The 25707-nt window shown below is 45.4% G+C and overlaps 1 protein-coding gene across 11 annotated transcripts in view; it reads left to right on the top strand.

Annotated features, from left to right (window-relative positions):
* The window catches only part of NRG1 (neuregulin 1), a 733358-nt gene that overhangs the window by 297800 nt on the left and 409851 nt on the right, over positions 1–25707 (top strand). For all 11 annotated transcript variants that reach the window (XM_065549824.1, XM_008172650.4, XM_008172647.4 and 8 more), the window contains exon 2: positions 12678–12752. In XM_065549824.1, the coding sequence (XP_065405896.1) occupies positions 12678–12752 (75 nt within the window). The remainder of the gene's footprint in view (positions 1–12677; positions 12753–25707) is intronic.

Below are 25707 nucleotides of genomic sequence, written 5' to 3'. Positions count from 1 at the left end.
CTGTGATAAAATGTGTCTTTAATCAAAATGTGTCTTTAATCAAAGATTTTTTTTTTTTTTTTGTAAAGGGGTTGTCTACACAGCAAGCAGAAGCCTATGGCAGCCAGTCACAGAGCCTGGGTGTACCGATTCGGGCTCATACTGTGGTGCTAAGTTGTGTAGACATTGGGGTTCAGGCTGGGGGTTGGGATCTGGAGCCTCGGAAGGCGGGTGTGCTTCAGAGCCTAAACTCCAGCCTGAACACCCGACGCATTTTAGCGCCGTATCCCAAGCCTCGCGAGCATGAGTCTGTCAACTTGGGCTTTGAACCTCACTGCTGCGGAATGCTGCTAGCAGTGTAAACACACCCTTCGGGGCTCATTATCAGCCCAGTGTGTGTGTATTTAGGAATGTGCACTGCTGACCGGGCCGTTGATTAACATAAGAACATAAGAATGGCCCTACTGGGTTAGACCAAAGGTCCATCTAGCCCAGTATCCTGTCTACCGACAGTGGCTAGTGCCAGGTGCCCCAGAGGGAATGAACAGGATAGGTAATCATCAAGTGATCCATCCCCTGTTGCTCATGCCCAGCTTTTGGCCAACAGAGGCTAGCGACACCATTTCTGCCCATCCTGGCTAATAGCCATTGATCGACCGATCCTCCATGAATTTATCTAGTTCTTTTTTGAACCCTGTTATGGTCTTGGCCTTCACAACATCTTCTGGCAAGGAGTTCCACAGGTTGGCTGTGCATTGTGTGAAGAAATTCTTCCTTTTATTTGTTCTAAACCTGCTACCTATTCATTTCATTTGGTGACCCTCTAGTTCTTGTGTTATGAGAAGTAGTAAACAACACTTCCTTATTTACTTTCTCCACACCAGTCATGATTTTATAGACCTCTATCATATCCCCACTTAGTCATCTCTTTTCCAAGCTGAAAAGTCCTAGTCTTAGTACTCTCTCCGCATACGGAAGCCATTCCATACTCCTAATCATTTTTGTTGCTCTTTTCTGAACCTTTTCCAATTCTAATATATCTTTTTTGAGATGGGGCGACCACATCTGCACATAGTATTTAAGATGTGGGCGTACCATGGATTTATATAGCTGCAACATGATATTTTCTGTCCTATTATCTACCACTTTCTTAATGATTCCCAGTATTCTGTTCACTTTTTTGACTGCCGCTGCACATTTAGTGGATGTTTTTAGAGTGCTATTCAAAATGACTCTAAGATCTCTTTCTTGAGTGGTAACAGCTAATTTAGACACGATCATTGTATATGTATAGTTGGGATTATGCTTTCCAATGTGCATTACTTTGCATTTGTCAACATTAAATTTCATCTTCCATTTTGTTGCCCAGTCACCCAGTTTTGAGAGATCCTTTTGTAGCTCTTCGCAGTCTGCCTGGGTCTTAACTATCTTTAGTAATTTTGTCTGGGGATTGGTCCTGCTTTGAGCAGGGGGTTGGACTAGATGACCTCCTGAGGTCCCTTCCAACCCTGATATTCTATGATTCTATGTATCATCTGCAAATTTTGCCACCTCACTGTTTACCACTTTTTCCAGATCATTTATAAATATGTTGACTAGGACTAGTCCCAGAACAGACCCCTGGGGGACACCACTATTTACCTCTCTCCATTCTGAAAACTGACCATTTATACCTACCCTTTGTTTCCTATCTTTTAACCAGTTACTAGTCCATGAGAGGACCTTTCCTCTTATCCCATGGCAGCTTACTTTACGTAAGAGCCTTTGGTGAGGGACCTTGTCAAAGGCTTTCTGAAAATCTAAGTACACTATATCCACTGGATCCCCTTGGTCCACATGCTTGTTGACCCCTTCAAATAATTCTAGTAGATTGGTGAGGGATGATTTCCCTTTACTAAAACCATGTTGACTCTTCCCCAACAAATTATGTTAATCTATACGTCTGACAATTCTGTTCTTATAGTTCCAACCAGTTTGCTCGGTACTGAAGTCAGGCTTACAGGCCTGTAATTGCCGGGATCACCTCTGGAGCCCTTTTTAAAAATAGGTGTCACATTAGCTATCCTCCAGTCATCTGGTACAGAAGCTGATTTAAATGATATGTTACAGACTACAGTTAGTAGTTCTGCAATTTCACATTTGAGTTCCTTCAGAACTCTTGGGTGATACCATCTGGTCCTTGTGACTTATTGCTGTTTAATTTATCAATTTGTTCCCAAACTTCCTCTAATGATACCTCAATCTGGGACAGTTCCTCAGATCTGTCACCTAAAAAGAATGGCTCAGGTTTGGGAATCTCCCTCACATCCTCAGCCATGAAGACCGGTGCAAAGAATTCATTTAGTTTCTCTGCAATGGCCTTATTGTGCTTGAGTGCTCCTTTAGCATCTCGATCGTCCAGGAGCCCCACTGGTGGTTTAGCAGCTTCCTGCTTCTGATTTACTTAAAAAAAAATTGCTATTACTTTTTGAGTCTTTGGCTAACTGTTCCTCAAATCCTTTTTTAGCCTTCCTAATTATATTTTTACACTTCATTCGCCAGTGTTTCTGCTCCTTTCTATTTTCCTCACTAGGATTTAACTTCCACTTTTTGAAAGATGCCTTTTTGCCTCTCACTGCTCATTTTACTTTGTTGTTTAGCCATGGTGGCTCTTTTTTGGTTCTCTTACTATGTTTTTTAATGTGGGGGATACATTTAAGTTGAGCCTCTATTAACATGTCTTTAAAAAGTTTCCATGCAGCTTGCAGAGATTTCACTTTTGGTGCTATACCCTTTAATTTCTGTTTAAGTAACCTCCTCATTGTTGTGTACTTCCCCTTTCTGAAATTAAATGCTACAGTGTTGGGCCACTGTGGTATTTTTCCTGCCACAGGGATGTTAAATTTAATTATATTATGATCACTATTACCAAGCAGTCCAGCTATATTCACCTCTTGGACCAGATCCTGTGCTGCACTTAGGACTAAATCAAGAATTGCCTCTCCTCTGGTGGGTTCCAGGACCAGCTGCTCCAAGAAGCAGTGATTTAAGGTGTCAAGAAACTTTAACTCTGCATCCCGTCCTGAGGTGTTATGTACCCAGTCACTATGGGGATAATTGAAATCCCCCATTATTATTTTTGAGTTTTTTATTTTAATAGCCTTGCTAATCTCCCTGAGCATTTCAGTCACAATCACCATCGTGGTCTGGTGGTCGGTAATATATCCGTACTGCTATATTCTTATTGTTAGAGCATGGAATTTCTATGTAGAAATTGTCCGGTTGGCGGCACCACGCAGTAGGGCTGGCAGGCTCCCTGCTAGCCTCCGTGCCACGCGGCTCCCGGGAAGCAGCCGGCATGTCCCCCCTCCGGGTCCTATGCATAGGAATCATAGAATCATAGATTATAGGACTGGAAGGGACCTCGAGAGGTCATCAAGTCCAGTCCCCTGCCCGCATGGCAGGACCAAATACTGTCTAGACCATCCCTGATAGACATTTATCTAACCTACTCTTAAATATCTCCAGAGACGGAGATTCCACAACCTCCCTAGGCAATTTGTTCCAGTGTTTAACCACCCTGACAGTTAGGAACTTTTTCCTAATGTCCAACCTAGACCTCCCTTGCTGCAGTTTAAACCCATTGTTTCTGGTTCTATCCTTAGAGGCTAAGGTGAACAAGTTCTCTCCCTCCTCCTCATGACACCCTTTTAGATACCTGAAAACTGCTATCATGTCCCCTCTCAGTCTTCTCTTCTCCAAACTAAACAAACCCAGTTCTTTCAGCCTTCCTTCATAGGTCATGTTCTCAAGACCTTTAATCATTCTTGTTGCTCTTCTTTGGACCCTTTCCAATTTCTCCACATCTTTTTTAAAATGCGGCGCCCAGAACTGGACACAATACTCCAGCTGAGGCCTAACCAGAGCAGAATAGAGCGGAAGAATGACTTCTCGTGTCTTGCTCACAACACACCTGCTAATGCATCCCAGAATCATGTTTGCTTTTTTTGCAACAGCATCACACTGTTGACTCATATTTAGCTTGTGGTCCACTATAACCCCTAGATCCCTTTCTGCCGTACTCCTTCCTAGACAGTCTTTTCCCATTCTGTATGTGTGAAATTGATTTTTCCTTCCTAAGTGGAGCACTTTGCATTTGTCTTTGTTAAACTTCATCCTGTTTAACTCAGACCATTTCTCCAATTTGTCCAGATCATTTTGAATTATGACCCTGTCCTCCAAAGTAGTTGCAATCCCTCCCAGTTTGGTATCATCCGCAAACTTAATAAGCGTACTTTCTATGCCAATATCTAAGTCGTTGATGAAGATATTGAACAGAGCCGGTCCCAGGGTACTCCGCACGCTGCCCCCGCCCCAAGTGCTGCCCTGCGGGGGCAGTGCCTGCAGATAGGGCAGTGTGCAGAACCGCTTGGCCGCACCTCAGCATAGGAGCCAGAGGGGGGACATGCCTCTGCTTCCAGGAGCTGCTTGAGGTAAGTGCCGCCCGGAGTCTGCACTCCTGAGGCCCCCCCCCCCGCCCGCACCCCAACCCCCTACCCCAGCCCAGAACCCCATCCCACCCTCCGAACCCCTCAATCCCAGCCCAGAGCCCCCTCCTAAACCCCAAACCCTTCAGCCCCACCCCGAGCCCACACCCCCAGCGGGAGCCCTCACCCCCTCTCGCAACCCAGCCCCTGAGCCAACCTGGTGAAAATAAGCAAGTGAGTGAGGGTGGGGAGAGTGAGCGGGGGCGGGGCCTCAGAGAAGAGGCAGGGCAGGGCATGGGCGGGCCTCAGAGGAGGGGCGGGGTGGGGCGGGGCAAGGGTGTTCAGTTTTGTGCGAGTAGAAAGTTGGCTGAGACAAGGGCAGACTGCTGAAGCACATTAGCCTTAGCAGCTGGGCAAAGAGGCCATAACGGGTCTGATCCAATGCCGAATGAAGTCAAGGCCCATAGTTGAGAGATGTGCAGTGGTTGCTGACTCTTACGAGTTTTATTGTGAGTCTCGTGATATTTGGTGGTTTTTCTTAAAGCCATAACTGCTGGAGTCATGTGATTCAGGGAGGGTCTACATTGCAGCTGGGAGGGTGCTTCGCAGCCTGGGAAGACAGACATGCTAGCTCTGTTTGAACCTAGCATGCTAAAAACAGCAGAACAGCCGTCCAAGTACGTGCCCAGGGGATTGTACTGTGGGCAGCTAGGCCGAGCCACCATCCATGTTGCCATGGCCACACTGCTATTTTTAGCACACTAGCTCAAGCAGAGCTAGCGCATTTCTGTCTACCCATGCTGGGAAGCACCCTTCAGCTATTGTGTAGACGCGCCCTTTAGTGAGAATCTGTTTACATTCAAAAAAAGAAATAAAAATAAGATATAGAAATAAAAAGACATAATAGAAACAACATATGCCTATGGAATGACATAAGTTAAAATGCATTTGTAGAGGGGGAAGACTTTAAAGAGCTGGAATGTAGGCAAAGGTTGATGAGACTGAAAAGAGATGAAATTGCAGAGGAGAAGGCTCTTGCATAAACAGTGGTGAGACTGCAGGAAGAGATGGGTGGGAGGGAGGTTATAGTACTAAAGCACATGGACCAGTGACAGAACTAGGGAGAGATGAAAGTTGGAGCAAGTTCAAGAAGAATCTTTATGAACAACAAGGGCTATTTGGAAATGGACTCTGAGCTGAATGGGAAGCCAGTGAAGGGCTTTGAAGGTTAGAAAGAACCGCAGCAAAGAGACAAAGGGAGAAAAATAGCACAGAATAAAGCGTAGCTTAATGTAAAATGTATGATATATTTTTTTAAAAGTCCAGCCAAGAGAACAAATTAGTCCCTCTGTGTTTGCCTGGCTAGATAACGTGGAGGAGAACTAACACTGTATCTTTCTTTATCTGCTTTACAGCAGCACCCATGGGAGCCATGCCCCAAAGCGGGAGATTTTTCACAAGCACCCAAGTGATGTAGGAGCCAAGCACTGAAGGGGGAGATTTACAGAAGCAATGAGACTTGTGGTTCTAAATCACTTGGGTGCTTTAGAAAATCTCCCCTCTTCCGTGTTATAAAGGGAATTTTGTCGGCAAGACTTTTGAAAGTTGTGTTTTGTTTTTTTTTAAATGAAAAAGTTATGACAAGTAGGCATGGCAAGGGGCAGAATACATGTTTTTATTTACTTTTCTTTTTACACAAAGATGGGGGGAAGTGAATGCATTCTTCACTAAACTCTAGTTTATAGAAAGGATATCCAAGTTCATCTGCTTCGTCAGGACCTGAGTCCAATGAGGCAGGATTGTGGTCTTGAGCATGAATTGTCTCTTTAGTCTCTGCTTATCACAAGGCAGAAATGACTTTAATGGTGAACAGTTGCATTTGTGTCAGCGATAATGCAGCATTTGCTGCTTCCATATGAGTAAAATGGGCAGGTTTTTGACAGTATAAGGCTCAAATGCATGTTTCAGCACTTTCTCAAATGGAGAATTAGCTTCCCATCTTCGCTTTAAAATATCTTTTATTTTAACTAATACAAATGCTGTTTTATCAACCATGTACATTGCTTAAGTGATGCTTAAGAGCTCGGAGTCCCATCAAGTTCTAGAGGCATACGTGGGAAAGGGAGAGAGTTTAAAGAGAAACCAATGCTTAAAAAAAAGATGGTTCATCTTTACAGAGTAAGCTTGACTGTGTTCATTACCAGGACTGCATACCAGGAAATCTCCGAAACTCAGATGCAGACTAAGGAACTAATGCCAAACTCATCACTCCACAGTTAGGAAAAAATAGCTACTATGTATGTGTGTGCGTGTGTCCACAGTAGCTGCTAATTTTATAGCCCTGGGGCCTGATCCGACGCTCCTCTACATAAGTGTAACTCCATCGAGAACAGTGGAGCTATTCCAGATTTACACTGGTGTAATAAGCAAGGGGACAATCAGGCTGTGAGATGAGGAATGGATCCTAAGCATGGCAAGTATCATCTCCAAAATTAGAATGTGCAGTGCTCTCAACTCAGCAGGCTTTAAAGTCCTGTGAATTGCCATTTTGTCTCTGTTTTAAAAAACAGTATCTTAGGGTATGTCTACACTACGAAATTAGGTCGAATTTATAGAAGCCGGTTTTATAGAAATCGGTTTTATACAGTCGATTGTGTGTGTCCCCACATAAAATGCTCTAAGTGCATTATGTCGGCGGACCGCTCCACAGTACTGAGGCTAGCGTCGACTTCCGGAGCATTGCACTGTGGGTAGCTATCCCACAGTTCCCGCAGTCTCCGCCGCCCATTGGAATTCTGGGTTGAGATCCCAATGCCTGATGATGCAAAAACAGTGTCGCGGGGGGTTCTGGGTACATGTCATCAGGCCCCTCCCCCTCCATCAGAGCAATGGCAGACAATTGATTCGCGCCTTTTTACCTGGGTTACCTGTGCAGACAACATACCATGGCAAGCATGGAGCCCGCTCGGCTCAGCTCAGCTCACTGTCACCATATGTCATCTGGGTGCCGGCAGACGTGGTACTGCATTGCTACACAGCAGCAGCTAATTGCCTTTTGGCAGTAGATGGTGTATTACGATTGGTATCCATCGTCGTCGTATTCCTCAGTGAGTTCGGTCAGAGGCACCTGGGCAGACATGTTTTGTCTCCTGGAGACTCAGTCCTGCCGTCAGTCCTATTGAACCGTCTTGACGATGATGGCTAGCAGTTGTAATACAGCATTTTCTGCCAAGCACCCAGAAGATGCCGACGGCTATCACTCATGCTGCACCGTCTGCTGCCAGCTTAAGATGTAAAAGATAGATGGACCAGATTTGTTCTGTATTCATTTGCTTCCCCCTCCCTCCGTGAAATCAACGGTCTGCTAAACCCAGGGTTTTGAGTTCAATCTTTGGGGGGGGCCATTCTGTGTGACAGTTGTTTGTGTTTCTCCCTGATGCACAGCCACTTTTGTTGATTTTAATTCTTTGTAAGCCATGTCCCCTCCCTCCGTCAGACAATAGTTTCGCGTCTTTTTTCAGCCCAGAAGGCATAGCACTGGGATCATGGAGCCCGCTCAGATCACCGCGGCAATTATGAGCACTATGAACACCACGCACATTGTCCTGGAGTATATGCAGAGCCAGAACATGCCAAAGCAAAACCAGGCGAGGAGGCGATTGCAGCGATTGCAGCACGGCGACGAGAGTGATGAGGAAATTGACATGGACATAGACCTCTCACAAAGTACAAGCTCCAGCAATGTGCAAATCATGGTGTTACTGGGGGAGGTTCATGGCGTGGAACGCCAATTCTGGGCCTGGGAAACAAGCACAAACTGGTGGGACCGCATCGTGTTGCAGATGTGGGACGATTCCCAGTGGCTGCGAAACTTTCGCATGCGTAAGGGCACTTTCATGGAACTTTGTGACTTGCTTTCCCCTGCCCTGAAGCGCCAGAATACCAGGATGAGAGCAGCCCTCACAGTTGAGAAGCGAGTGGCGATAGCCCTGTGGAAGCTTGCATCGCCAGACAGCTACCGATCAGTTGGGAATCAATTTGGAGTGGGCAAATCTACTGTGTGGGCTGCTGTGATCCAAGTAGCCAATGCAAAGACCTGGTGATATCAAGGGTAGTGACTCTGGGAAACGTGCAGGTCATAGTGGATGGGTTTGCTGCAATGGGATTCCCAAACTGTGTTGGGGCGATAGACGGAACCCATATCCTTATCTTGTCACCAGAGCACCAAGCCACCTAGTGGCACATAAACCGCAAGGGGTACTTTTCAATGCTGCTGCAAGCCCTGGTGGATCACAAGGGACGTTTCATTAACATCAACATGGGATGGCCGGGAAAGGTACATGATGCTCGCATCTTCAGGCACTCTGGTCTGTTTCAAAAGCTGGAGGAAGGGACTTTCTTCCCGGACCAGAAAATAACTGTTGGGGATGTTGAAATGCCTATCATTATCCTTGGGGACCCAGCCTACCCCTTAATGCCATGGCTCATGAAGCCGTACACAGGCAGCCTGGACAGTAGTCAGGACCTGTTCAACTATAGGCTGAGCAAGTGCTGAATGGTGGTAGAATGTGCATTTGGACGTTTAAAAGCGCGCTGGTGCAGTTTACTGACTCGGATAGACCTCAGCGAAGCCAATATTCCAATTGTTATTGCTGCTTGCTGTGCGCTCCACAATATCTGTGAGAGTAAGAGGGAGACATTTATGGCGGGGTGGGAGGTTGAGGCAAATTGCCTAGCCGCTGATTACGTGCAGCCAGACACCAGGGCGATTAGAAGAGTACAGCAGGGCGCGGGACGCATCAGAGAAGCGTTGAAAACCAGTTTTGTGACTGTCCAGGCTACTGTGTGAAACTTCTGTTTGTTTCTCCTTGATGAACCCTCTGCCCCCCCTCCCCCCGCAGTTCACTCTACTTCCCTGTAAACTAATCACCCTCCCCTCCCCCCTTCAAGCACCGCTTGCAGAGGCAATAAAGTTATTGTTACTTCACATTCATGCATTCTTTATTAATTCATCACACAACTAGGGGGATAACTGCCAAGGTAGCCCGGGAGGGGTGGGGGAGGAGGGAAGGAAAAGGACACACTGCAGTTTAAAACTTTAACACTTATTGAAGGCCAGCCTTCTGATGCCTTGGCAATCATCTGGGGTGGAGTGGCTGGGTGGCTGGAGCCCCCCCCCCCCCCCCCACCGTGTTCTTGGGCATCTGGGTGAGGAGGCTATGGAACTTGTGGAGGAGGGCTGTTGGTTACACAGGGGCTGTAGCGGTTGTCTCTGCTCCTGCTGCCTTTCCTGCAGCTCAACCATATGCTGGAGCATATCAGTTTGATGCTCCAGCAGCCGGAGCATCGACTCTTGCCTTCTGTCAGCAAGCTGATGCCACCTATCCTCTTCAGCCCGCCACTTGCTGTGTTCATCCCGCGATTCAGTCCGCCACCTCTCCTCTCGTTCATATTGTGCTTTTCTGTAGTCTGACATTGACTGCCTCCACGCATTCTGTTGTGCTCTGTCAGCGTAGGAGGACATCTGGCGCTCCGAGAACATATCATCCCGAGTCCACTGTTTTCTCCTTCTAATCCTCACTAGCCTCTGTGAAGGAGAAACATTTGCCGCTGGTGGAGGAGAAGGGAGAGGTGGTTAAAAAAGACACATTGTAGAGAACAATGGGTACACTCTTCCACGTTAAATTTTGCTGTTCACATTACACAGCACATGTGCTTTCGTTACAAGGTCGCATTTTTCCTCTTATATTGAGGGCCTGACGGTTTGGTGTGAGAGATCACTCACGCAATGCCAAGCAACAGATTTCGGCTTGCAGGCAGCCATGGTAAGCCACAGTCTTTTGGCTTTTTTAACCTTCTTAACATGTGGGAATGGTTTCAAACAGCAGCGTCCTCATTTCCCATACCAAGCACCCGTTGGGTTGGCCATTTAAAATGAGTTTGCAATGTAAAAGGAGGGGCTGCGGTTTCCGGATTAACATGCAGCACAACCCAACTACCCCCCCACACACACACACACATACCCAATTCTCTGGGATGATCGCTTCACCCCTCCCTCCTATCACGTGGCTAACAGTGGGGAACATTTCTGTTCAGCCAAGCAGGAACGGGCACCTCTGAAAGTCACCTTAATAAAATCACCCCATTTCAACCAGGTGACCGTGAATGATATCACTCTCCTGAGGATAACAAAGAGAGATAAGGAATGGATGTTGTCTGCATGCCAGCAAACACCGGGACCATACGCTGCCATGCTTTGTTATGCAATGATTCCAGACTATGTGCTACTGCCCTGGCGTGGTAAAGTGTCCTACCATGGCGGATGGGATAAGGCAGCCCTCCCCAGAAACCTTTTGCAAAGGCTTTGGGAGTACATGAAGGAGAGCTTTCTGGAGATGTCCCTGGAGGATTTCTGCTCCATCCCCATACACGTTAACAGACTTTTCCAGTAGCTGTACTGGCTGCGATTGTCAGGGCAAATTAATCATTAATCATTAAACACGCTTGCTTTTAAACCATGTGTAATATTTACAAAGGTACACTCACCAGAGATCCCTTGTGTGCCCTCAGGGTCTGGGAGCACGCCTTGGGTGAGTTTGGGGGTTACTGGTTCCAGGTCCAGAGTGTTAAACATATCCTAGCTGTTGGGGGAACCGGTTTCTCCGCTTCCTTGCTGTGAGCTATCTTCATTGTCTTCATCATCATCTTCCTCCTACCCCAAACCCGCTTCCCTGTTGCGTGATTCTCCATTGACGGAGTCAAAGCACACTGTTGGGGTAGTGGTGGCTGCACCCCCAGCATGGTATGCAGCTCCGTATAGAAGCGGCATGTTTGCGGCTCTGCCCCGGACCTTCCATTTGCCTCTCTGGCTTTGTGGTAGGCTTGCCTTAGCTCCTTAATTTTCACGCGGCACTGCTGTGCGTCCCTGTTATGGCCTCTGTCCTTCATGGCCTTTGAGACTTTTTCTAATATTTTGCCATTTCGTTTACTGCTACGGAGTTCAGCTAGCACTGATTCATCTTCCCATATGGCGAGCAGATCCCGTACCTCCCGTTCGGTCCATGCTGGAGCTCTCTTGTGATCCTGGGACTCCATCATGGTTACCTGTGCTGATGAGCTCTGCGTGGTCACCTGTGCTCTCCACGCTGGGCAAACAGGAAATGAAATTCAAAAGTTCTCGGGGCTTTTCCTGTCTACCTGGTCAGTGCATCTGAGTTGAGAGTGCTGTCCAGAGCGGTCACAATGAAGCACTGTGGGATAGCTCCCGGAGGCCAATAACGTTGAATTCCATCCACACTACCACAAATCCGACCCGCAAAGGCCGATTTTAGCGCTAATCCCCTTGTCGGAGGTGGAATAAAGAAACTGGTTTAAAGGGTCCTTTAAGTCGAAAAAAAGGGCTTTGGAGTGTGGACGTGTCCAGGCTTAATTGGATTTAATGCTGCTAAATTTGACCTAAACTCGTAGTGTAGACCAGGCCTTAGGGAGTAATTACATCAGAGGATTCTAAAGCACCCTTCTGTAAATCTTGCACAGGCGGATTCCTTACAAGATTATGTAGAAAGTACAGTTTGTGAAAGAAAAGCCGACCCCGTAGATGACAAAGGTTTCAGCAACGTGAATCAAACATATTCGTAACACAAAAGAGGAGTTTGGTGATTAAATTAAATTGAAAGACCGTGCTTATTATTTGTCCAGAGAAATGTTGCCAATTTTTTTTGTCACCTCTTGTATCAGTTTGTGAGTAAGATGATTTGTTTGCTGTGAATATGCAGCACCTGGCGTACGTTTTTAAGGGCTGTTGAATGGAATGTTGAAAGATGATCCAAGCATGCTGACAGGGTGATGTACAGAACGTTCATTCTCTGGAAATGCCCGGTACATGCCTGTTGGAACTGCTTGGCTTGTGTAAAAAACGCCCAGCCCATTGCCTGCTTTCTTCGTGTGCGTAATGATCTCAGTACAGTGCAAAGCATTTCCAGGGAACTGATGCTTAACAAGGGCTAATGGTCCTCTTTGGCTGGACTTCAGACAGCCCTACATCTCCATTGCTGTTGTCTACAGTAGGTGCATGGGAGGGCAGGGTAGGGCATTGCAATATAAACTGGCATGCAAATAGCATTAAACTGGTGAAGTGTTTGCTGTTTGGTCAGTGAGATTATCTAAATATCCCCTTCCCTTCTCTTTCTCTCCCCCTCCCCGCCTCCCCTCTCTTCTCCCATTTACTGTCAGGAAGGGCCACTTCTGAAGGGCCAATTCAGCACAGCCTGGCACCGACAGAGACTAACAACAACAGCAGCTACAACAGTGAGTGGATTTAAAATCAAGGAACCGTTTTAAAGATGTGGCTTTGTGTACATGGAATGTGCAGGAACTGTACTGAGGACTGGGGATGTAGCTGTCCTCTGCCTGGGCCATCTTTGGAGTTTCTAACCCCCCTGATCCCCAAAGCAATCCATTGCAGGGACCCATGGGAGATCTGACCTGAGAGCCAGTAGCAGGGAATGTCGCTCACAAAATGGGTTTTAGGAATTCACTGCATTTTGCTGGATGTAGGCATATTAATGACGTAAGCAAGCCCAGGAAACCAGAGGCCAGAAGCCAGGCACAGACTGAGCTATCAGGCAAGCAGTCCTTTGCTCGTTCCCTGGCATGCTCCAGTGGACTGATGCCCATCCTAGTTTGGTGCTGAGCAGGACCATTGATCTATGTTACATTAGCTCTGTCTGATCTATTCTTAGAGCAGCAGAGATCCTGCCTGCAGGCTTGTAGCAATTCAGCTGCTGTCAGCCTTGGCTTCTCCACCCCTCCCTGTGCTCCCCAGCATGGGAGGGAAAGGGAGCATTGACCCTTCAGCTGTAACACCCCCACCCAGTCACTCCGGATCCTGGGTTTGAACAGCCCTCTTCCCTGCCCTGGCAGTGGGGAAAGAACCCCACAGCTCTGGGAAGGAAAGATAAGAATGCATGACCCTTCTACAAGATCCAGGGGAGAAACAGCTGCCCCTTGCTGCTCCCCATAGAGAATCAAGCAACAGACTTCTGCTGGCTCCCTTCCTGGCTGGGGATGCCACTGAGACCCCCGCCCCAGCATCGTTCGGGAGGTGGATTGGGCTGGGGTGGGGGATGGAAAGAGTTAGCAGATTGGAGGAGGAGAAGGGCAAGGAGAGAGTGGGATGGGGTGGAGAGACTGGGGAGATAGCCTAGGTGAAGTGTGCACATGCACAGATTGAAGGAGACCACAGAGCAGCAGTAGGGGTGGGGAGTAATGAGTGAACTGGGGAAGGGGGCATGACAGGTGGCGAGTCGTGAGTGGATTTGGGGCATGTAGGCGTCAGAGACTTGAGTCACATTCCAAGGTGATGGAAGTGATGCCAAGAACATGCTATGGGTAAGCTGGCCATCAGAAAACCTGGAATCCTAGCTCCCCATTGTGAAATGCTCCCTTCCGTGGCAGAAAGGGAGAGATCCCCGACCTCAGCTTGTCACCAGTTCAGGACTCACCACAGGTACAATATAATCTCTAGCACCTTATACTGCTTATTGCAGTGTGTGTTTATGAAAATCTAATGTTCCCCTCTAGGGCAAAGGAAAAATACAGTGATGAGGTTGCCTCTCTTTTACGAAAGGAAACTCTGTTGTCCTCAGTATAGTTCTAATATTTTCCATGTGTTTGATAGATACTGCACACGTAGTACATTATGGACATAGTTTACTAGAGTGATGTTTGTTAAATTTTTACTCATGAACCATAAATAAAACTGCAATAATGTTATAATGGCCTAAACTGAAATCTGATCATATTATACTGCATGGTGACCAATGGGAGAGTTACAGCACAAAACCAATAGCTCACTGCTCTTTGACTGTAAAAATGAGAATGGTTTGTTTTCTTGCCATATTTAGCTGGTTCTTCCATGATCTGAGAGATTTGTGCTGGTTTTTCCCCTGTAAATTGTTCTATGTTAGTTTGTTCAAATTCCACAGTACCTGTAATCTGTGATTTGCCTGTGTCAATTGTTGTTCACAAGTGTCAATATCCTGGGTAATCAAACCAGCTGTTTCGGCAGCCCAAGCCCTAATCCTGCAGAATATGGAGGTGAACCTTGAATTCAATGAGGCTACTCATATGTAAAGTTATTCACATGCATTTGCAAAATCTGTTTGTACCACAGGGAAATGAATTTTAAAACTGAATGGTGCCCCTAGAGTATCTGTATAGGACACCTGGGGATTTAGGGCTTTTGCTGACCCTGAGCATGTCATCAGGTAAACCGGATCCGATGCATACATTGTGCAATGCGTATGTATGACATTCAGCATAGTGTTTACATGTTTAGGGGTCTCTTACAGGAGTGGGTGGCCTGCCCTGTGCAGGAGGTCAGACCAGATGATAATTGATAGTCCCTCTGACCTTCAAGTCTTTGGGTCTATGAGTTACTGGCTCCTATTTAAAAAAGAAAAAAAATTGGTGATTGTATTATCACTTGTGAGGGTGCCCTGGAGAGCAATTAATTTTGTAATTAAAAGCCACTGTTTGTCTCTGAGTGTCCCTCAGCCACTCTGTGTCTTGCATGTGTTTTGCCTTTTTTTTTAAGTCCCATTGCCATAGTTCCTCTCTGTCTTGCTTTGTCTCACTGCACAACTTTACCTTTTTGACTCAGAAGTTACTGCACTTGTAACAAGTCCTGTGATGAGGTTTGAAAGCCCTAGGAATTGTTGTTGGTTGTATTATGCCTGTTATGCTGCCTCCTCCAAAAGAAAAACCGATTGAGGCTGCTTGGTATTATGTGAGTGTGGTGCTTGTGAAATCCAGGTGATAACTGCACTGGCTAAAGCCATGTAGTAACGCAGGCAGTTACTGTGCAGGCCTCTCCATACAGCTGTCAATGCCCTTCAGTCCTGGTTTGCCAGACGCTGGATATTCAAGACCTTGTTCTCTCCTGAGCGGACACTCCCATCTGTCTGCTAATGTATTAAACATGACAGAGCTGGAGACAGGGAGGAGACCACCAGACAGTACCTCCAAAAGTTATTAGTGTTTGTATTACAGAAGTGCCTGCAGCCTCCAGCCGAGATCAGGGCTCCATTGCACTGTACAGATGCATACTGAGAGACAGTCTCTGCCCCAAAGAGCTTACAGTCTAAAGGTGGGAGAAAGGAAGGGTTGTTATCCCCAGGCCACAGATGAGGAGCTTTTTTCTACACAGGGAAAAAAAACTCACAGCAGCAAGTCTCAGAGCCCAGATCAACTGACTCGGGCTCACTCTCTGGAGCTAAAAACAGCAGTGTAGCTGTTCCCCCTTGGGCTGGAGCCTGGGCTCTGAGACCAGCGAGTGGGGAGAGCCTCTCTGCCTGGGCTCCAGCCCAGGCAGGAACATCTACACTGAACCCAAGTCAGTTGGCCTCAGCTCTGAACCTTGCCACTGTGTGGGGGCGTTGTTTGCTGTGTAGATGTACCCCATGAGATCACAAGACTGACAAGAGGTCACACCAGAGGGTTGTAGCAGAGCTCGGAATTGAACTTAGCCTGATACCCAGTCTGGTGCCTTAATCACAAGATCATCTTTCCTCTTTGTAAATCAACTATCTTCCCCCCCAAAAAACCCCAATGGTGGCATCTTCTACCATTGTGCAGAGGTGAGGAGCTGTAACCTTTATGTGGGCTAGGGTTCACTTCATTTCCCATCTCCGGTGTCTTAAAAAACAACAACCCAACTCCCATAGAAAGTAGCTGGAGACCTAGAGTTCAGTCTCTAAGGATTTTCAGCAAGGATTGCACAGGGTCAACCTCTCCACATTCAAGTCCCAAAAGGAACTAAATAAATGAATTTAATTAAATAACTTTATAAAATCTTATGATAAAGAAACAAATCTAATTTTTACAGCATGACATGGCTATTTTATCATCCACAGACGTTACCTTCACAGTTATACATAAACATAAATAATCTGCTACATGCTCAGAGCAGTCAGGAAGTGAAGGAACAAGGACTGAAGGGTTGCTCAGAAGTATTAAAAAGAGCAAATAAAGCTTAATCCCCCACAAACCTCGAGCTGACACGAATCAACACTTTGGTGAGTTGTCTCAGGGAGATGGAGGCTGAACTACCCTCTTACAGAGGTCAGCTCTGAGGCTTATCAGTAAGAATTGGACGAAGCTTGCAGTGCCTGCCTTGTTCCTGTACTATGGGCGATAGGAGCGTTCAGGTTCCATGTCTGACAACCCAGGTAAAGTTTTCACAAGCACTAACCTCACTTTGCTGCATGTTCTGTAAGGAAGCGGATGTTCTCTGAGGGCTTAATGCCAGCCACACTTTGCCGCTAGCATGTGAGGTAAGGATGGGTCCTTTTAATGGGAAGAAGGCATGTTGTATTATTACATGATGATTTGGGACGTGGTTTTTATTGGTCTCTTTTTGTATGTTGTCAAAGGCTGAATCTGTTTGGCTTTGATGGATGTTTGATTCCCTTCTTTGAGCACTGTTTTGTATCTGTTGTGACTGGTGTTTAATCTGATAGAAGGTTCAGCATAACTTTCCTCTATGTACGCAGAGTTCCTAAGTATTACCCATCATTCTGGAGTCCTTGGCTGTTGTATTCAGTTCACTAAGGTCCTTATCCAAACTCCAAGTTTGTGGAAACACTCCTATTGGTTTTAATGGGCTTTGGAGCAGATCCTAAATGGGCAGAATGAATTACTATAATAGAATTGATGGTGTTTCCCTACTGGTAGCTCTGACATTACTGGTTATTTATGACCTATCAAATGGCAAACTAACGGGCAACCTGAGACATAGTAAATTTAGGCTACAACCAGCAAAAGATTATTAGCTTTGATACAAGGTCTGTAGAAAGAAGTCTAGTGAACTACTAGAACATATGGTAACTTAGTTGTGTTGCAACAAGTTAGCAGTGGGCTACTGAAAGCTGATGTTTGTTACTGCAAAACTTTTATACTTCTGTCTTGCTGAATGCTCTGTAGCACTAACTTGTACCACAGCATGCCCTGATATTTGTGGCAACCTGAAATTTTTGTCAGCGTGTAAAATGGATGGAAAAATTCCAAGGTAGTGCTTTGTACTGATTTGAAGATTAAAATGTATAATGAGTTGCTCTTCACTGTAATACTTTGCTTCCTTTTTTGCCTCCATATACACTCTCTTATCACTGCTCAAGTCACTGGCCTGCCATTTTTTAAAGATGACCTTTTCCTTCTCAACAGAGTCTTTAATTTGAGGATTCCACCGTCAAGTTTCCATTCTTATCTTTTTCAGCACTGGTTTCATCACTCCTCGGACTTCATGTACCTTTTCCAGCAGCATTAATTTTAGTTGGCACGAATTATCCTCCATACATCCCTGTGTGTAGTCAAGAAGTTTCCGCATTATGTTTTGTTTAAAGATTTTTTTTTATTCCCATAAGTTTTATTCCTTTAAGTTTCCATCACTTAGGCTTTTGCAGTGTCCAGGGCTTCAATGCTTCCAAGGTCTCTGCATTCCAAAGTCCATAAGAAAAAGTCTGTGCTGGTTCACAATGCACTTGCCAGGTATTACTTTACAATTGATTATTTGTGATTGATCACTTCTTGTTAAAAATAAATCAGTTTGGGACTTTTGTCTTCCACTAGCTGTGAGGTGACTTTCCTTATTGAAAGTTTGTGTTTGCAATCACCTTGTCCCGTGCCAGACAAGTCTGTGGGACCGTTTTCCGCTCAGAGTTTCTGGTTCCAATGCTGTGCCCTCCATGGAATACTTCGCACACAGCCTTTTCAGTGCTAACATGCACTTAGATCTGCTCTGAGAATTATCTTCTCATTGGGTGGTATGTTTCCAGTAATGCACAACGACCCATTGAAAAACTCCTCTCTTACCTTTTCATCTTCCCCTAACTGTAGTGCATACCCACTTACTATATGGATAGTTACCTCGTTCCAACACTCATCCCTCTGTTATCTGACCTTCTGGTAATCTCTATCATGTGCCTCTTCGTGGTTTCATCCAGAATAACTCTGACACCATTTCAGGATTTTGTAGCCCTCCACCAGCGTCTTAGCTTTACAACCTTTCTATTTTGTCTCTTGTACACCTGGTGCATTTTCTCTTCTCCCCTTTGAGCCCTCACACAGCTCCAAGCTTCTTCCAGTCTGTTCTTACGTTCGAACTTGCATATCTCAGTTTAATCCACTTGCTCACTTCTTTAACTTTAGTAGCCCTTGCCCCTGAATGTAGACAGGAAGAGGATTCACCTCCATATCCATATCCACCTATAAAAGCTTTGTGCGAGGGTTAATCTAGACTGAGTGCTAAGGCCCAGGTCCTCAGCTGATGTCGAGTGTCATAATGCCATTTACTTCAGTTGAGCAATAATGATTTACGCAGGTTGAGGATCGGGCTCTAAGTATTATGCTGCAAAAGAAAAGCAGGTTACGTCAGCCCCTAGTGGCTGCATCTGGGTATTTTCCAAGGGGTAGCCTGGCAAGTTGCCTCTATACATTCTGCTTATGCTGATCCTACTCTACTGCTACCGCTCCTGGTTAATGCAAAGAGTCACATCCTCTCCTGTGAATGCGCTGCACACTTTTGACCATTGAGACAAATGGGGCACTGTGGATAGTTGCCTGTCACAGTGAGGAAAATAATTGTCAACACTCCAAAAGCAAAAACAGGTCTGCTATGCAAATAGGACTTTGAGCTAGACATGGATGAAGCCAGATCCTCAACTGGTGTAAATTGACATCGCTTCTTTGCCACCGTTGCCGATGTACACCCGCTGAGGATCTGGCCCCCGGAGAACAGAAACGAGGCAGAGTGTTAATGTTCTTGTATTAACCGTAATTCATCAATTAAACAAAGGAAGGTGGAATTCTATGATTTATGGAAGTACCAATTGTTTGTAGGAAGTTAAAGCATCCCCTGCTTTTCTAGTTGTGTTTGAATTTCAGGGTCATCTTTTTAGAAATCAATATTCTTGTGTCTCATTGCTTCCTTTGCAAATAAAACGAATAAGAAGGGACATGATAAAAGTATATAAAATAATGACTAGAGAGAGAGATCAGGAGCTTCTGTTCACCCTGTCTCAAAACACAGGAATAAAGAGCTGTTCAGTGAAACTGAAAAGTGGTGAATTCAAAGCTGATAAATGGTGATACTTTTTCACACAATGTGTAATTAGGCTGTGGAACTCCTTGTCACATGAAGTTGTTGAGGCCAGGAATTGAGCAAGATTTAAAGAGGGACTGGATATTTTTATGGATAGCAAGAATATCCACATGTCAAAATGTATTATGATGGTTTTGGAAGCGATATTAAACCTAGTGCTTCAGAGCTTAAATCAGTCTCTAGCTATTAGAGATCAGTATGACACACAATATTCAGGGTAGATTGTCTGCCTACTGCAAGGTTCTTACACCTTCCTTTGAAGCATGTCAGAGACAGGATATTGGACTATATGGACTTTGGGTTTGATCCAGTCTGGCAATTCCTATACACCTTTTTACTCCTTCTCCACCCTGATTTTGGCAGGGACTGTCCAATAGCCAGTTGCTGGTGATTATACTGATTTATTGATTATGCTCATTCAGAGGTTATGAGTCAGGACATACGATTTCTTTCTAAAATTAACAAAGTGTGTTGTGCTCAATGTACTCGGAGCTTGAATATAATAACAAATAATGCTGAAAAAACAGAACAGAAATATTTCTGAGCCTGAAGCAAAGCCAATACTCAAGATGTGTAGGGTGGACCTGTTTCAATAATTTCACAGCAGTAACGTCCAAGATTATTCTCTATATTTGCAGTAAAAGAGTAAGCTATGGCAAACCTACAGTCCACAGAGGTATATTTACTCCTAGGGCCCTCCAGAAGCATAACATCCAGGTTCAACTCCATAGCGAAACACACCAGACTAACTGCTAACCTGAGAGAACTAGCAGTGAGATGTGGGTGAACATTGTGAAATGCCTACCACCACCTTTAAACATAAAAGGTGGAGACCAAAGCCAACAGTTATTTGTACAGAGAGACCAAGAAATGGAAACTGGGGTATTGCATGTACCTGTCAATTTCCAGTCCACACAGTCTCCTCCACAGAGTCCTTAACAGTGGACAGAAGAGTGGCATTTAAGAATGAGTCAGAGTCAGATGAGGTTGTGTCAGAGGAGTTTCGGCGGGTTTATCTACAGGGGAAGATTATACCAGTATAAAGTAGGGTGTGAATTAAAAGCGCTTATACTGGTATCACTCCCAGTGGGGACACTCTTATTCCAGCATTATGAGAGGACCTTTTTCCAGTGTAGTTTGTCCCTTTGGAAGCAGTTTAAATGGAGCCAGAAATTCTTATTCTAGAATAAGTGTGTCCACATGGAGAGTTATACCAGTATAACTGGAAAAATGTCAAGCATAGACAAGCCCTTTGACCAATACACACAATGTATTGGATCCAAGAGCAGCAGCTGAGCAATTAGGTGAAATCTCTGCAATAATACGGCTTTGAAATTCTGAAAACCCCTTTCAAGCTAACCAAAATAGGGAGTTTTGAATCACTGCCCTGATTCTGAATGGCCAGTATTTTTGTAGAGATTTCCCATAAGTCCTCTGCTGGGCTATAAATTAGTTTCTACCCTTTCTTTTCAGACACCAATATAATTTCTCCACAATGGATTTAGGCTCTGTAAATAATTGCCTCATTTCAAACCAAATGATTTGCCACAACTCCTTACCCTGCCCAGCGTTTGCTTGAAGAGTCAAAGAAGGAAGCCTTTTGCTTGCAACCATTTTCACACGAAGTTTTTAATTACACAAGAAATTAAGAGCAAAACATTAAAATTACTGAAAAAAATATAGCAGAAAAGTTCTCCTGTCCCAGTGATGCTGGTGGGACATGGACAGGTATTGTCCATTTAAATGAGCAGTCATGCATTTTCCCCCTTTGCATCCTAGCTGAATGCTAATGTTTCCCAAGTATTGAGAAATGAGCATGGAGAGGAAAGGTTGGCTTACGATATGACACCTCAGTTCCACGATTGAATTATTGCATCTGCAACCTGAGCACAAAAGGGGAGAGAAACACCTCCGATGACAACTAGCACTGAGAGCAGCAGGCATTAATCAATGTAGAAGATTATCTATATCCAATAGGTAATGTAGGCTCAACTGGCATGAAAATGAGAGCAATATTCAGAGCTATTAAATCAATAGCTCATGAAGCAGTATGTTGTATCTGGTGAAATAACAGAAAGGACGGGTCATGTACTCTTCATGGAAGCCTGCTTTCTGCGCTAGAAATGAAAACGAGGCAGATTGCTTTGTCCTCCTCTCTTTCCCCTTGTCACAATGCAGATCAGTGCTGGAGCTGCTCAGAGCTCTCCCGCGGTAACGTCTGATTGTGCTTTTGGTCAGTTAGACTGAGCGGCCAAGGATTTTTATTAGCTGGGGTTTTAATAAATGAATTGGTCATTGGTATCAAAGGAAAGCTCTCCTAAGGATAAACAGAGCAACCACAGCCTTTAATGCCATTGAGCTATGGATGAAGACTTCGTCCTGTATCTTGATGCAGGCAGTCTTGCTTCATTTATCATGCAGTTTTCCTGTAGGAAAAAGAAGAGAAAAAAGAAGATTCTTAGCAGTCACGTTGATGGCCTCCATGTATCCAACAGTGTCATTGTGTAGCTTCAGTCCTCTCGCTGCACAACTGTCTCAATGGAGGGGTGGTGGATTCTATGCTACTGGCCTATGCATCCTCTGGCCAGAGCAAGGATCCTGACACCGGAGCCACTCTAGGGACACACCCATGGAGAAAGGACCTGAGTGTCCTCTCACTCGCACTGCTGTAGAGCAGGACTAAGTCCACTGAAGCCCAGGGGGCTACGCTGGTGTAAGTGAGAGTGGAATCGGGCCGACTGTCAGGTGACAAATCAAAACGGCCCCAAATGTCTCATTTGAAAGCGCTCATGATATTTAAGTCAATCTCCTGATTTTTGAACCCTGGAGGTTGGCAGTACTGTGTGTCAGACAGTTCTTTGTTACGGTCGGGTCTCAAAGGGATGCAGAACTCCTTTGCACTGCTTCCGCAGGCCATCAGCTAGCTGCATCTGCTGGCACAGTCCTTCGGAGGGTTTTCGCCTCCAGGCTAGAGCCTCAGTTGTGTCAGAGCTGTGGGCTGCAGGCAGTTCAGTCCTGTCCCAGCTTCAGCAGCAACTGATCCTTGCGGCGAGGCAATAGGAAACCAGACTGCTCAGTCCCTTCCCAACTCACTGCAGGGGCTGTTGTTTGCAGGGCATGAGGTGTAACTCAGCTGTTCCTCTCCACATCTCCCACCTCTCCCATCTGGCTAGTACCTGCCATCTCTTCTCCTGCCCCTCTTCTGGGGATCTCTATGAGGGGGAGCAGGCTGGCTTCTCTCTGGATGCATGCTGAGCACCCCGAATGCCCTCACCTTTGCTCAGGTGGAGCATCTCTCTACCCTGGCGTTTCCTCCCAGAGAAAGGAGACTTACTGGTGTCTCCTCTGCCAGTCACACCTATGAGGTCCCAGGAGATCCCATGGGTCAGCAGCCACCAGAGACCAGGGGAGGAAAGGTGGGAGGGCCCTCTCTCAGTGGAAGGGTTCTGCGTCCTTTACACATCACTGGTGCTGACTGTGCCATGCAGAAGTTTAGATGACAATGAGAAATGGGAGACTGGTGTGTGGAAAATGAACAGGCTACTTGGGCCAGGACTTGAAAACCCTGCTCTTTAAAGGCTTGGGCACTTATGTGTGTGCTAAACTTTGAGTATGTGCTTAAATCCATTCCTATTTAGCAGAGCACGTAAACCTGTACTTAACGCCCACTGAGTTTAATGGCAACTTAAGCACACGCTTAGTGTTTTGCTGATCTGGGACCTGGAGGCTGGATTTTCAATAGTACCTAATGAATTAGGAGCACAAATCTCACTAACTTTAGGACTTGTGCTCCTAAATCCCTTATGCACCTTTTGAAAATCCCATCCTTAAATGAATCTGAGAAAAAAAGAAAGCCCTCTTAAAAATTAAAGACAGCCCGCAGGAAATATCACCCAGGGGCCAGATACACAAAGGTATGTAGGTGCCAAAAGATGCAGGTTTTAGAAAAATGCCTAAGCAGGTTAGGCGCCTAATTCTGATTGAAACTTAACCTTCTTACGCACTTTTGAAAATCTCACTAGGCATCTGTCTGCATCTTTCGGCGCCTAAATCCATTTGCCCCAGGTTATTTGAGCCCCTCTCTTTTACACAGTAGTTGAAATCGGGAGGAATAAATAATGGTTTAGAATAGTAGTGATCCCAGATATTCACACCTGTGCATGCATTTTACTACATCTTCTGAACTCTCGCTGCTTGGGAATTCCGTCAGCTCAAAATGTGCCGTTCTCCCCTGCTTTGCCACCTCACTTCAAAGTACCATCTCCTTTTTTTTTTGTCACGCTGACAAGACCAATAACTCATTGTGTCGCTCAGCTGAAAAACGAATAATGTGCCAATGGTGCTTCAGCACCTTGGAGTGTAATGGAAATGGCGTCTGCTGAAACCCACAGCAGCAACTGAGCTTTGGTGTGGAACCTCTATTGCCATAAATCTGTGTGAGCAAGCTCAGGTGCCAGGTAAATAACGCAGAAGCCTTGCAAGATTTCTCCCTGCAGAGTGCCAGGGCAGCCTTTTCCCAGCTTCAAAACGGTCCAGAGCTCTAATAAGACTCTTATTGGGTTGACCCTGACTGTGTTACATATAAAACAAAGCTGTGCTTAAATGCTTTGTGACAATGTGCACAACTTAAACAGTGTCAATATCCCTCTATCCTCCCCCCTCCTACACCCCCCCCCCCCCGTATAAGCAGCAACAACAACAATCAGACTCCTTACTAGATAGGGCCGGCATAAATGAACATCCAGCAAACCCCTCTAGTCCTCAAGGCTACTGTCTTCCCAAAGGCCTGGGATAATGAGCGTACAATAGAGAGATTACAGACAGCGAAGACACCAAGGTCAAGTACCTAGAGACTGACACGTTATAAATACTGATAGGTTCTTCCCATTTTTAAAATGAGGAGTTCCAGAGATCTGCTGAACCCCTTTACATCGGTGAATTTTTTCAAGGTTCCCTCTACAGATATTTTTCTCTTCTTTTTGCCATTTGCACTGGTTGCCACAACAGCCCTTGTTCCTGGAGGAAGGCTTGTGTGGAATGGAGGCACTCACGTTGCGTTCTGAAGATGGGCTCAGTCAGATTTCTCCTGTCAGGGACTGCCATGTAGAAAATGCCCTCCCGGTTCACTCTGGACTCCCTCAGATACAGGCTTTCTCTCCTCCCTGGTTCCTCTAAGAAGCAAGTCTCCCCTGGTCATTACTGACAACCTGATTTCCTGCCTAGCGCACAATTTTCAATCCGGAGAGACACAAGGCCTACCACAAAATGAAGGTAATTAATCCCTGAGACTTCCCTAGCGACATGGTGAGTCTCCATCACACTCAGTCTTTAATTCAAGACTTGATGTCTTTCTACAAGAGATGCTCTATCTCAAACAGAAGTTATGGACTCTCCATGGACTCCAGGAATCACTGGATGAAATTGTCTGGCTCGTGTTATGCAGGAGGTCAGACTAGATCAGGGATAGTCAATAGGCAGACCTGCGGCCAAATCCAGACCGCCAGACCACAAAATAGTTTTGTTTACTTATTATCATTATTGTTATTATTTTTGTACTATTTTCCCTGGAGTCTGGACCTTGACTATATCTTGACAAAAAAAATTGGAACTTGACAAAAAATAATTGATTACCCCTGGACTAGATGATCATAATGGTTACTTCTGGTCTTAAAATCTATGAATCTATGAAAACTTGTTTTTTTTTCCCCATCATGAATTTGCAGTACGGACTCTCTGTTTTTAAAAAAGATTCAAATAGGATTTTGTTATTCATGCAAGATTTTATGTGCCTTCTGTTATCTGCTCCTGCTGCTGAGGTGAGTAACAGTTTGTGCTCTGTATGTTCGTATAGTTATCTATCAGGCTGTATTGGTGTTATACTCAGCCAGTGTATCTGCTGACCCCACATGGAACTCTATTACAAATACTTGTATGATAGCCATTTTGTGATAACACGCAAAATAAGGCCTTCCCAGAACAGACGTAGAGAAAGCGTTTGAATTATTCTCCCGACTCTCCTTCCTCACATTTTAGAGGTGGCCCGTACAGATCACAGCTAAAGGAATAACCATTTCTTTTGTCACCTCCCTTTTTTTTACCTGC

This window comes from Chrysemys picta, chromosome 6, assembly GCF_011386835.1.
Source record: "Chrysemys picta bellii isolate R12L10 chromosome 6, ASM1138683v2, whole genome shotgun sequence".
In the NCBI taxonomy this organism is placed as follows: domain Eukaryota; kingdom Metazoa; phylum Chordata; order Testudines; family Emydidae; genus Chrysemys; species Chrysemys picta.
The sequence above is the reverse complement of the archived record's forward strand: the minus strand, read 5'-3'. Positions and strand labels throughout refer to the sequence as shown.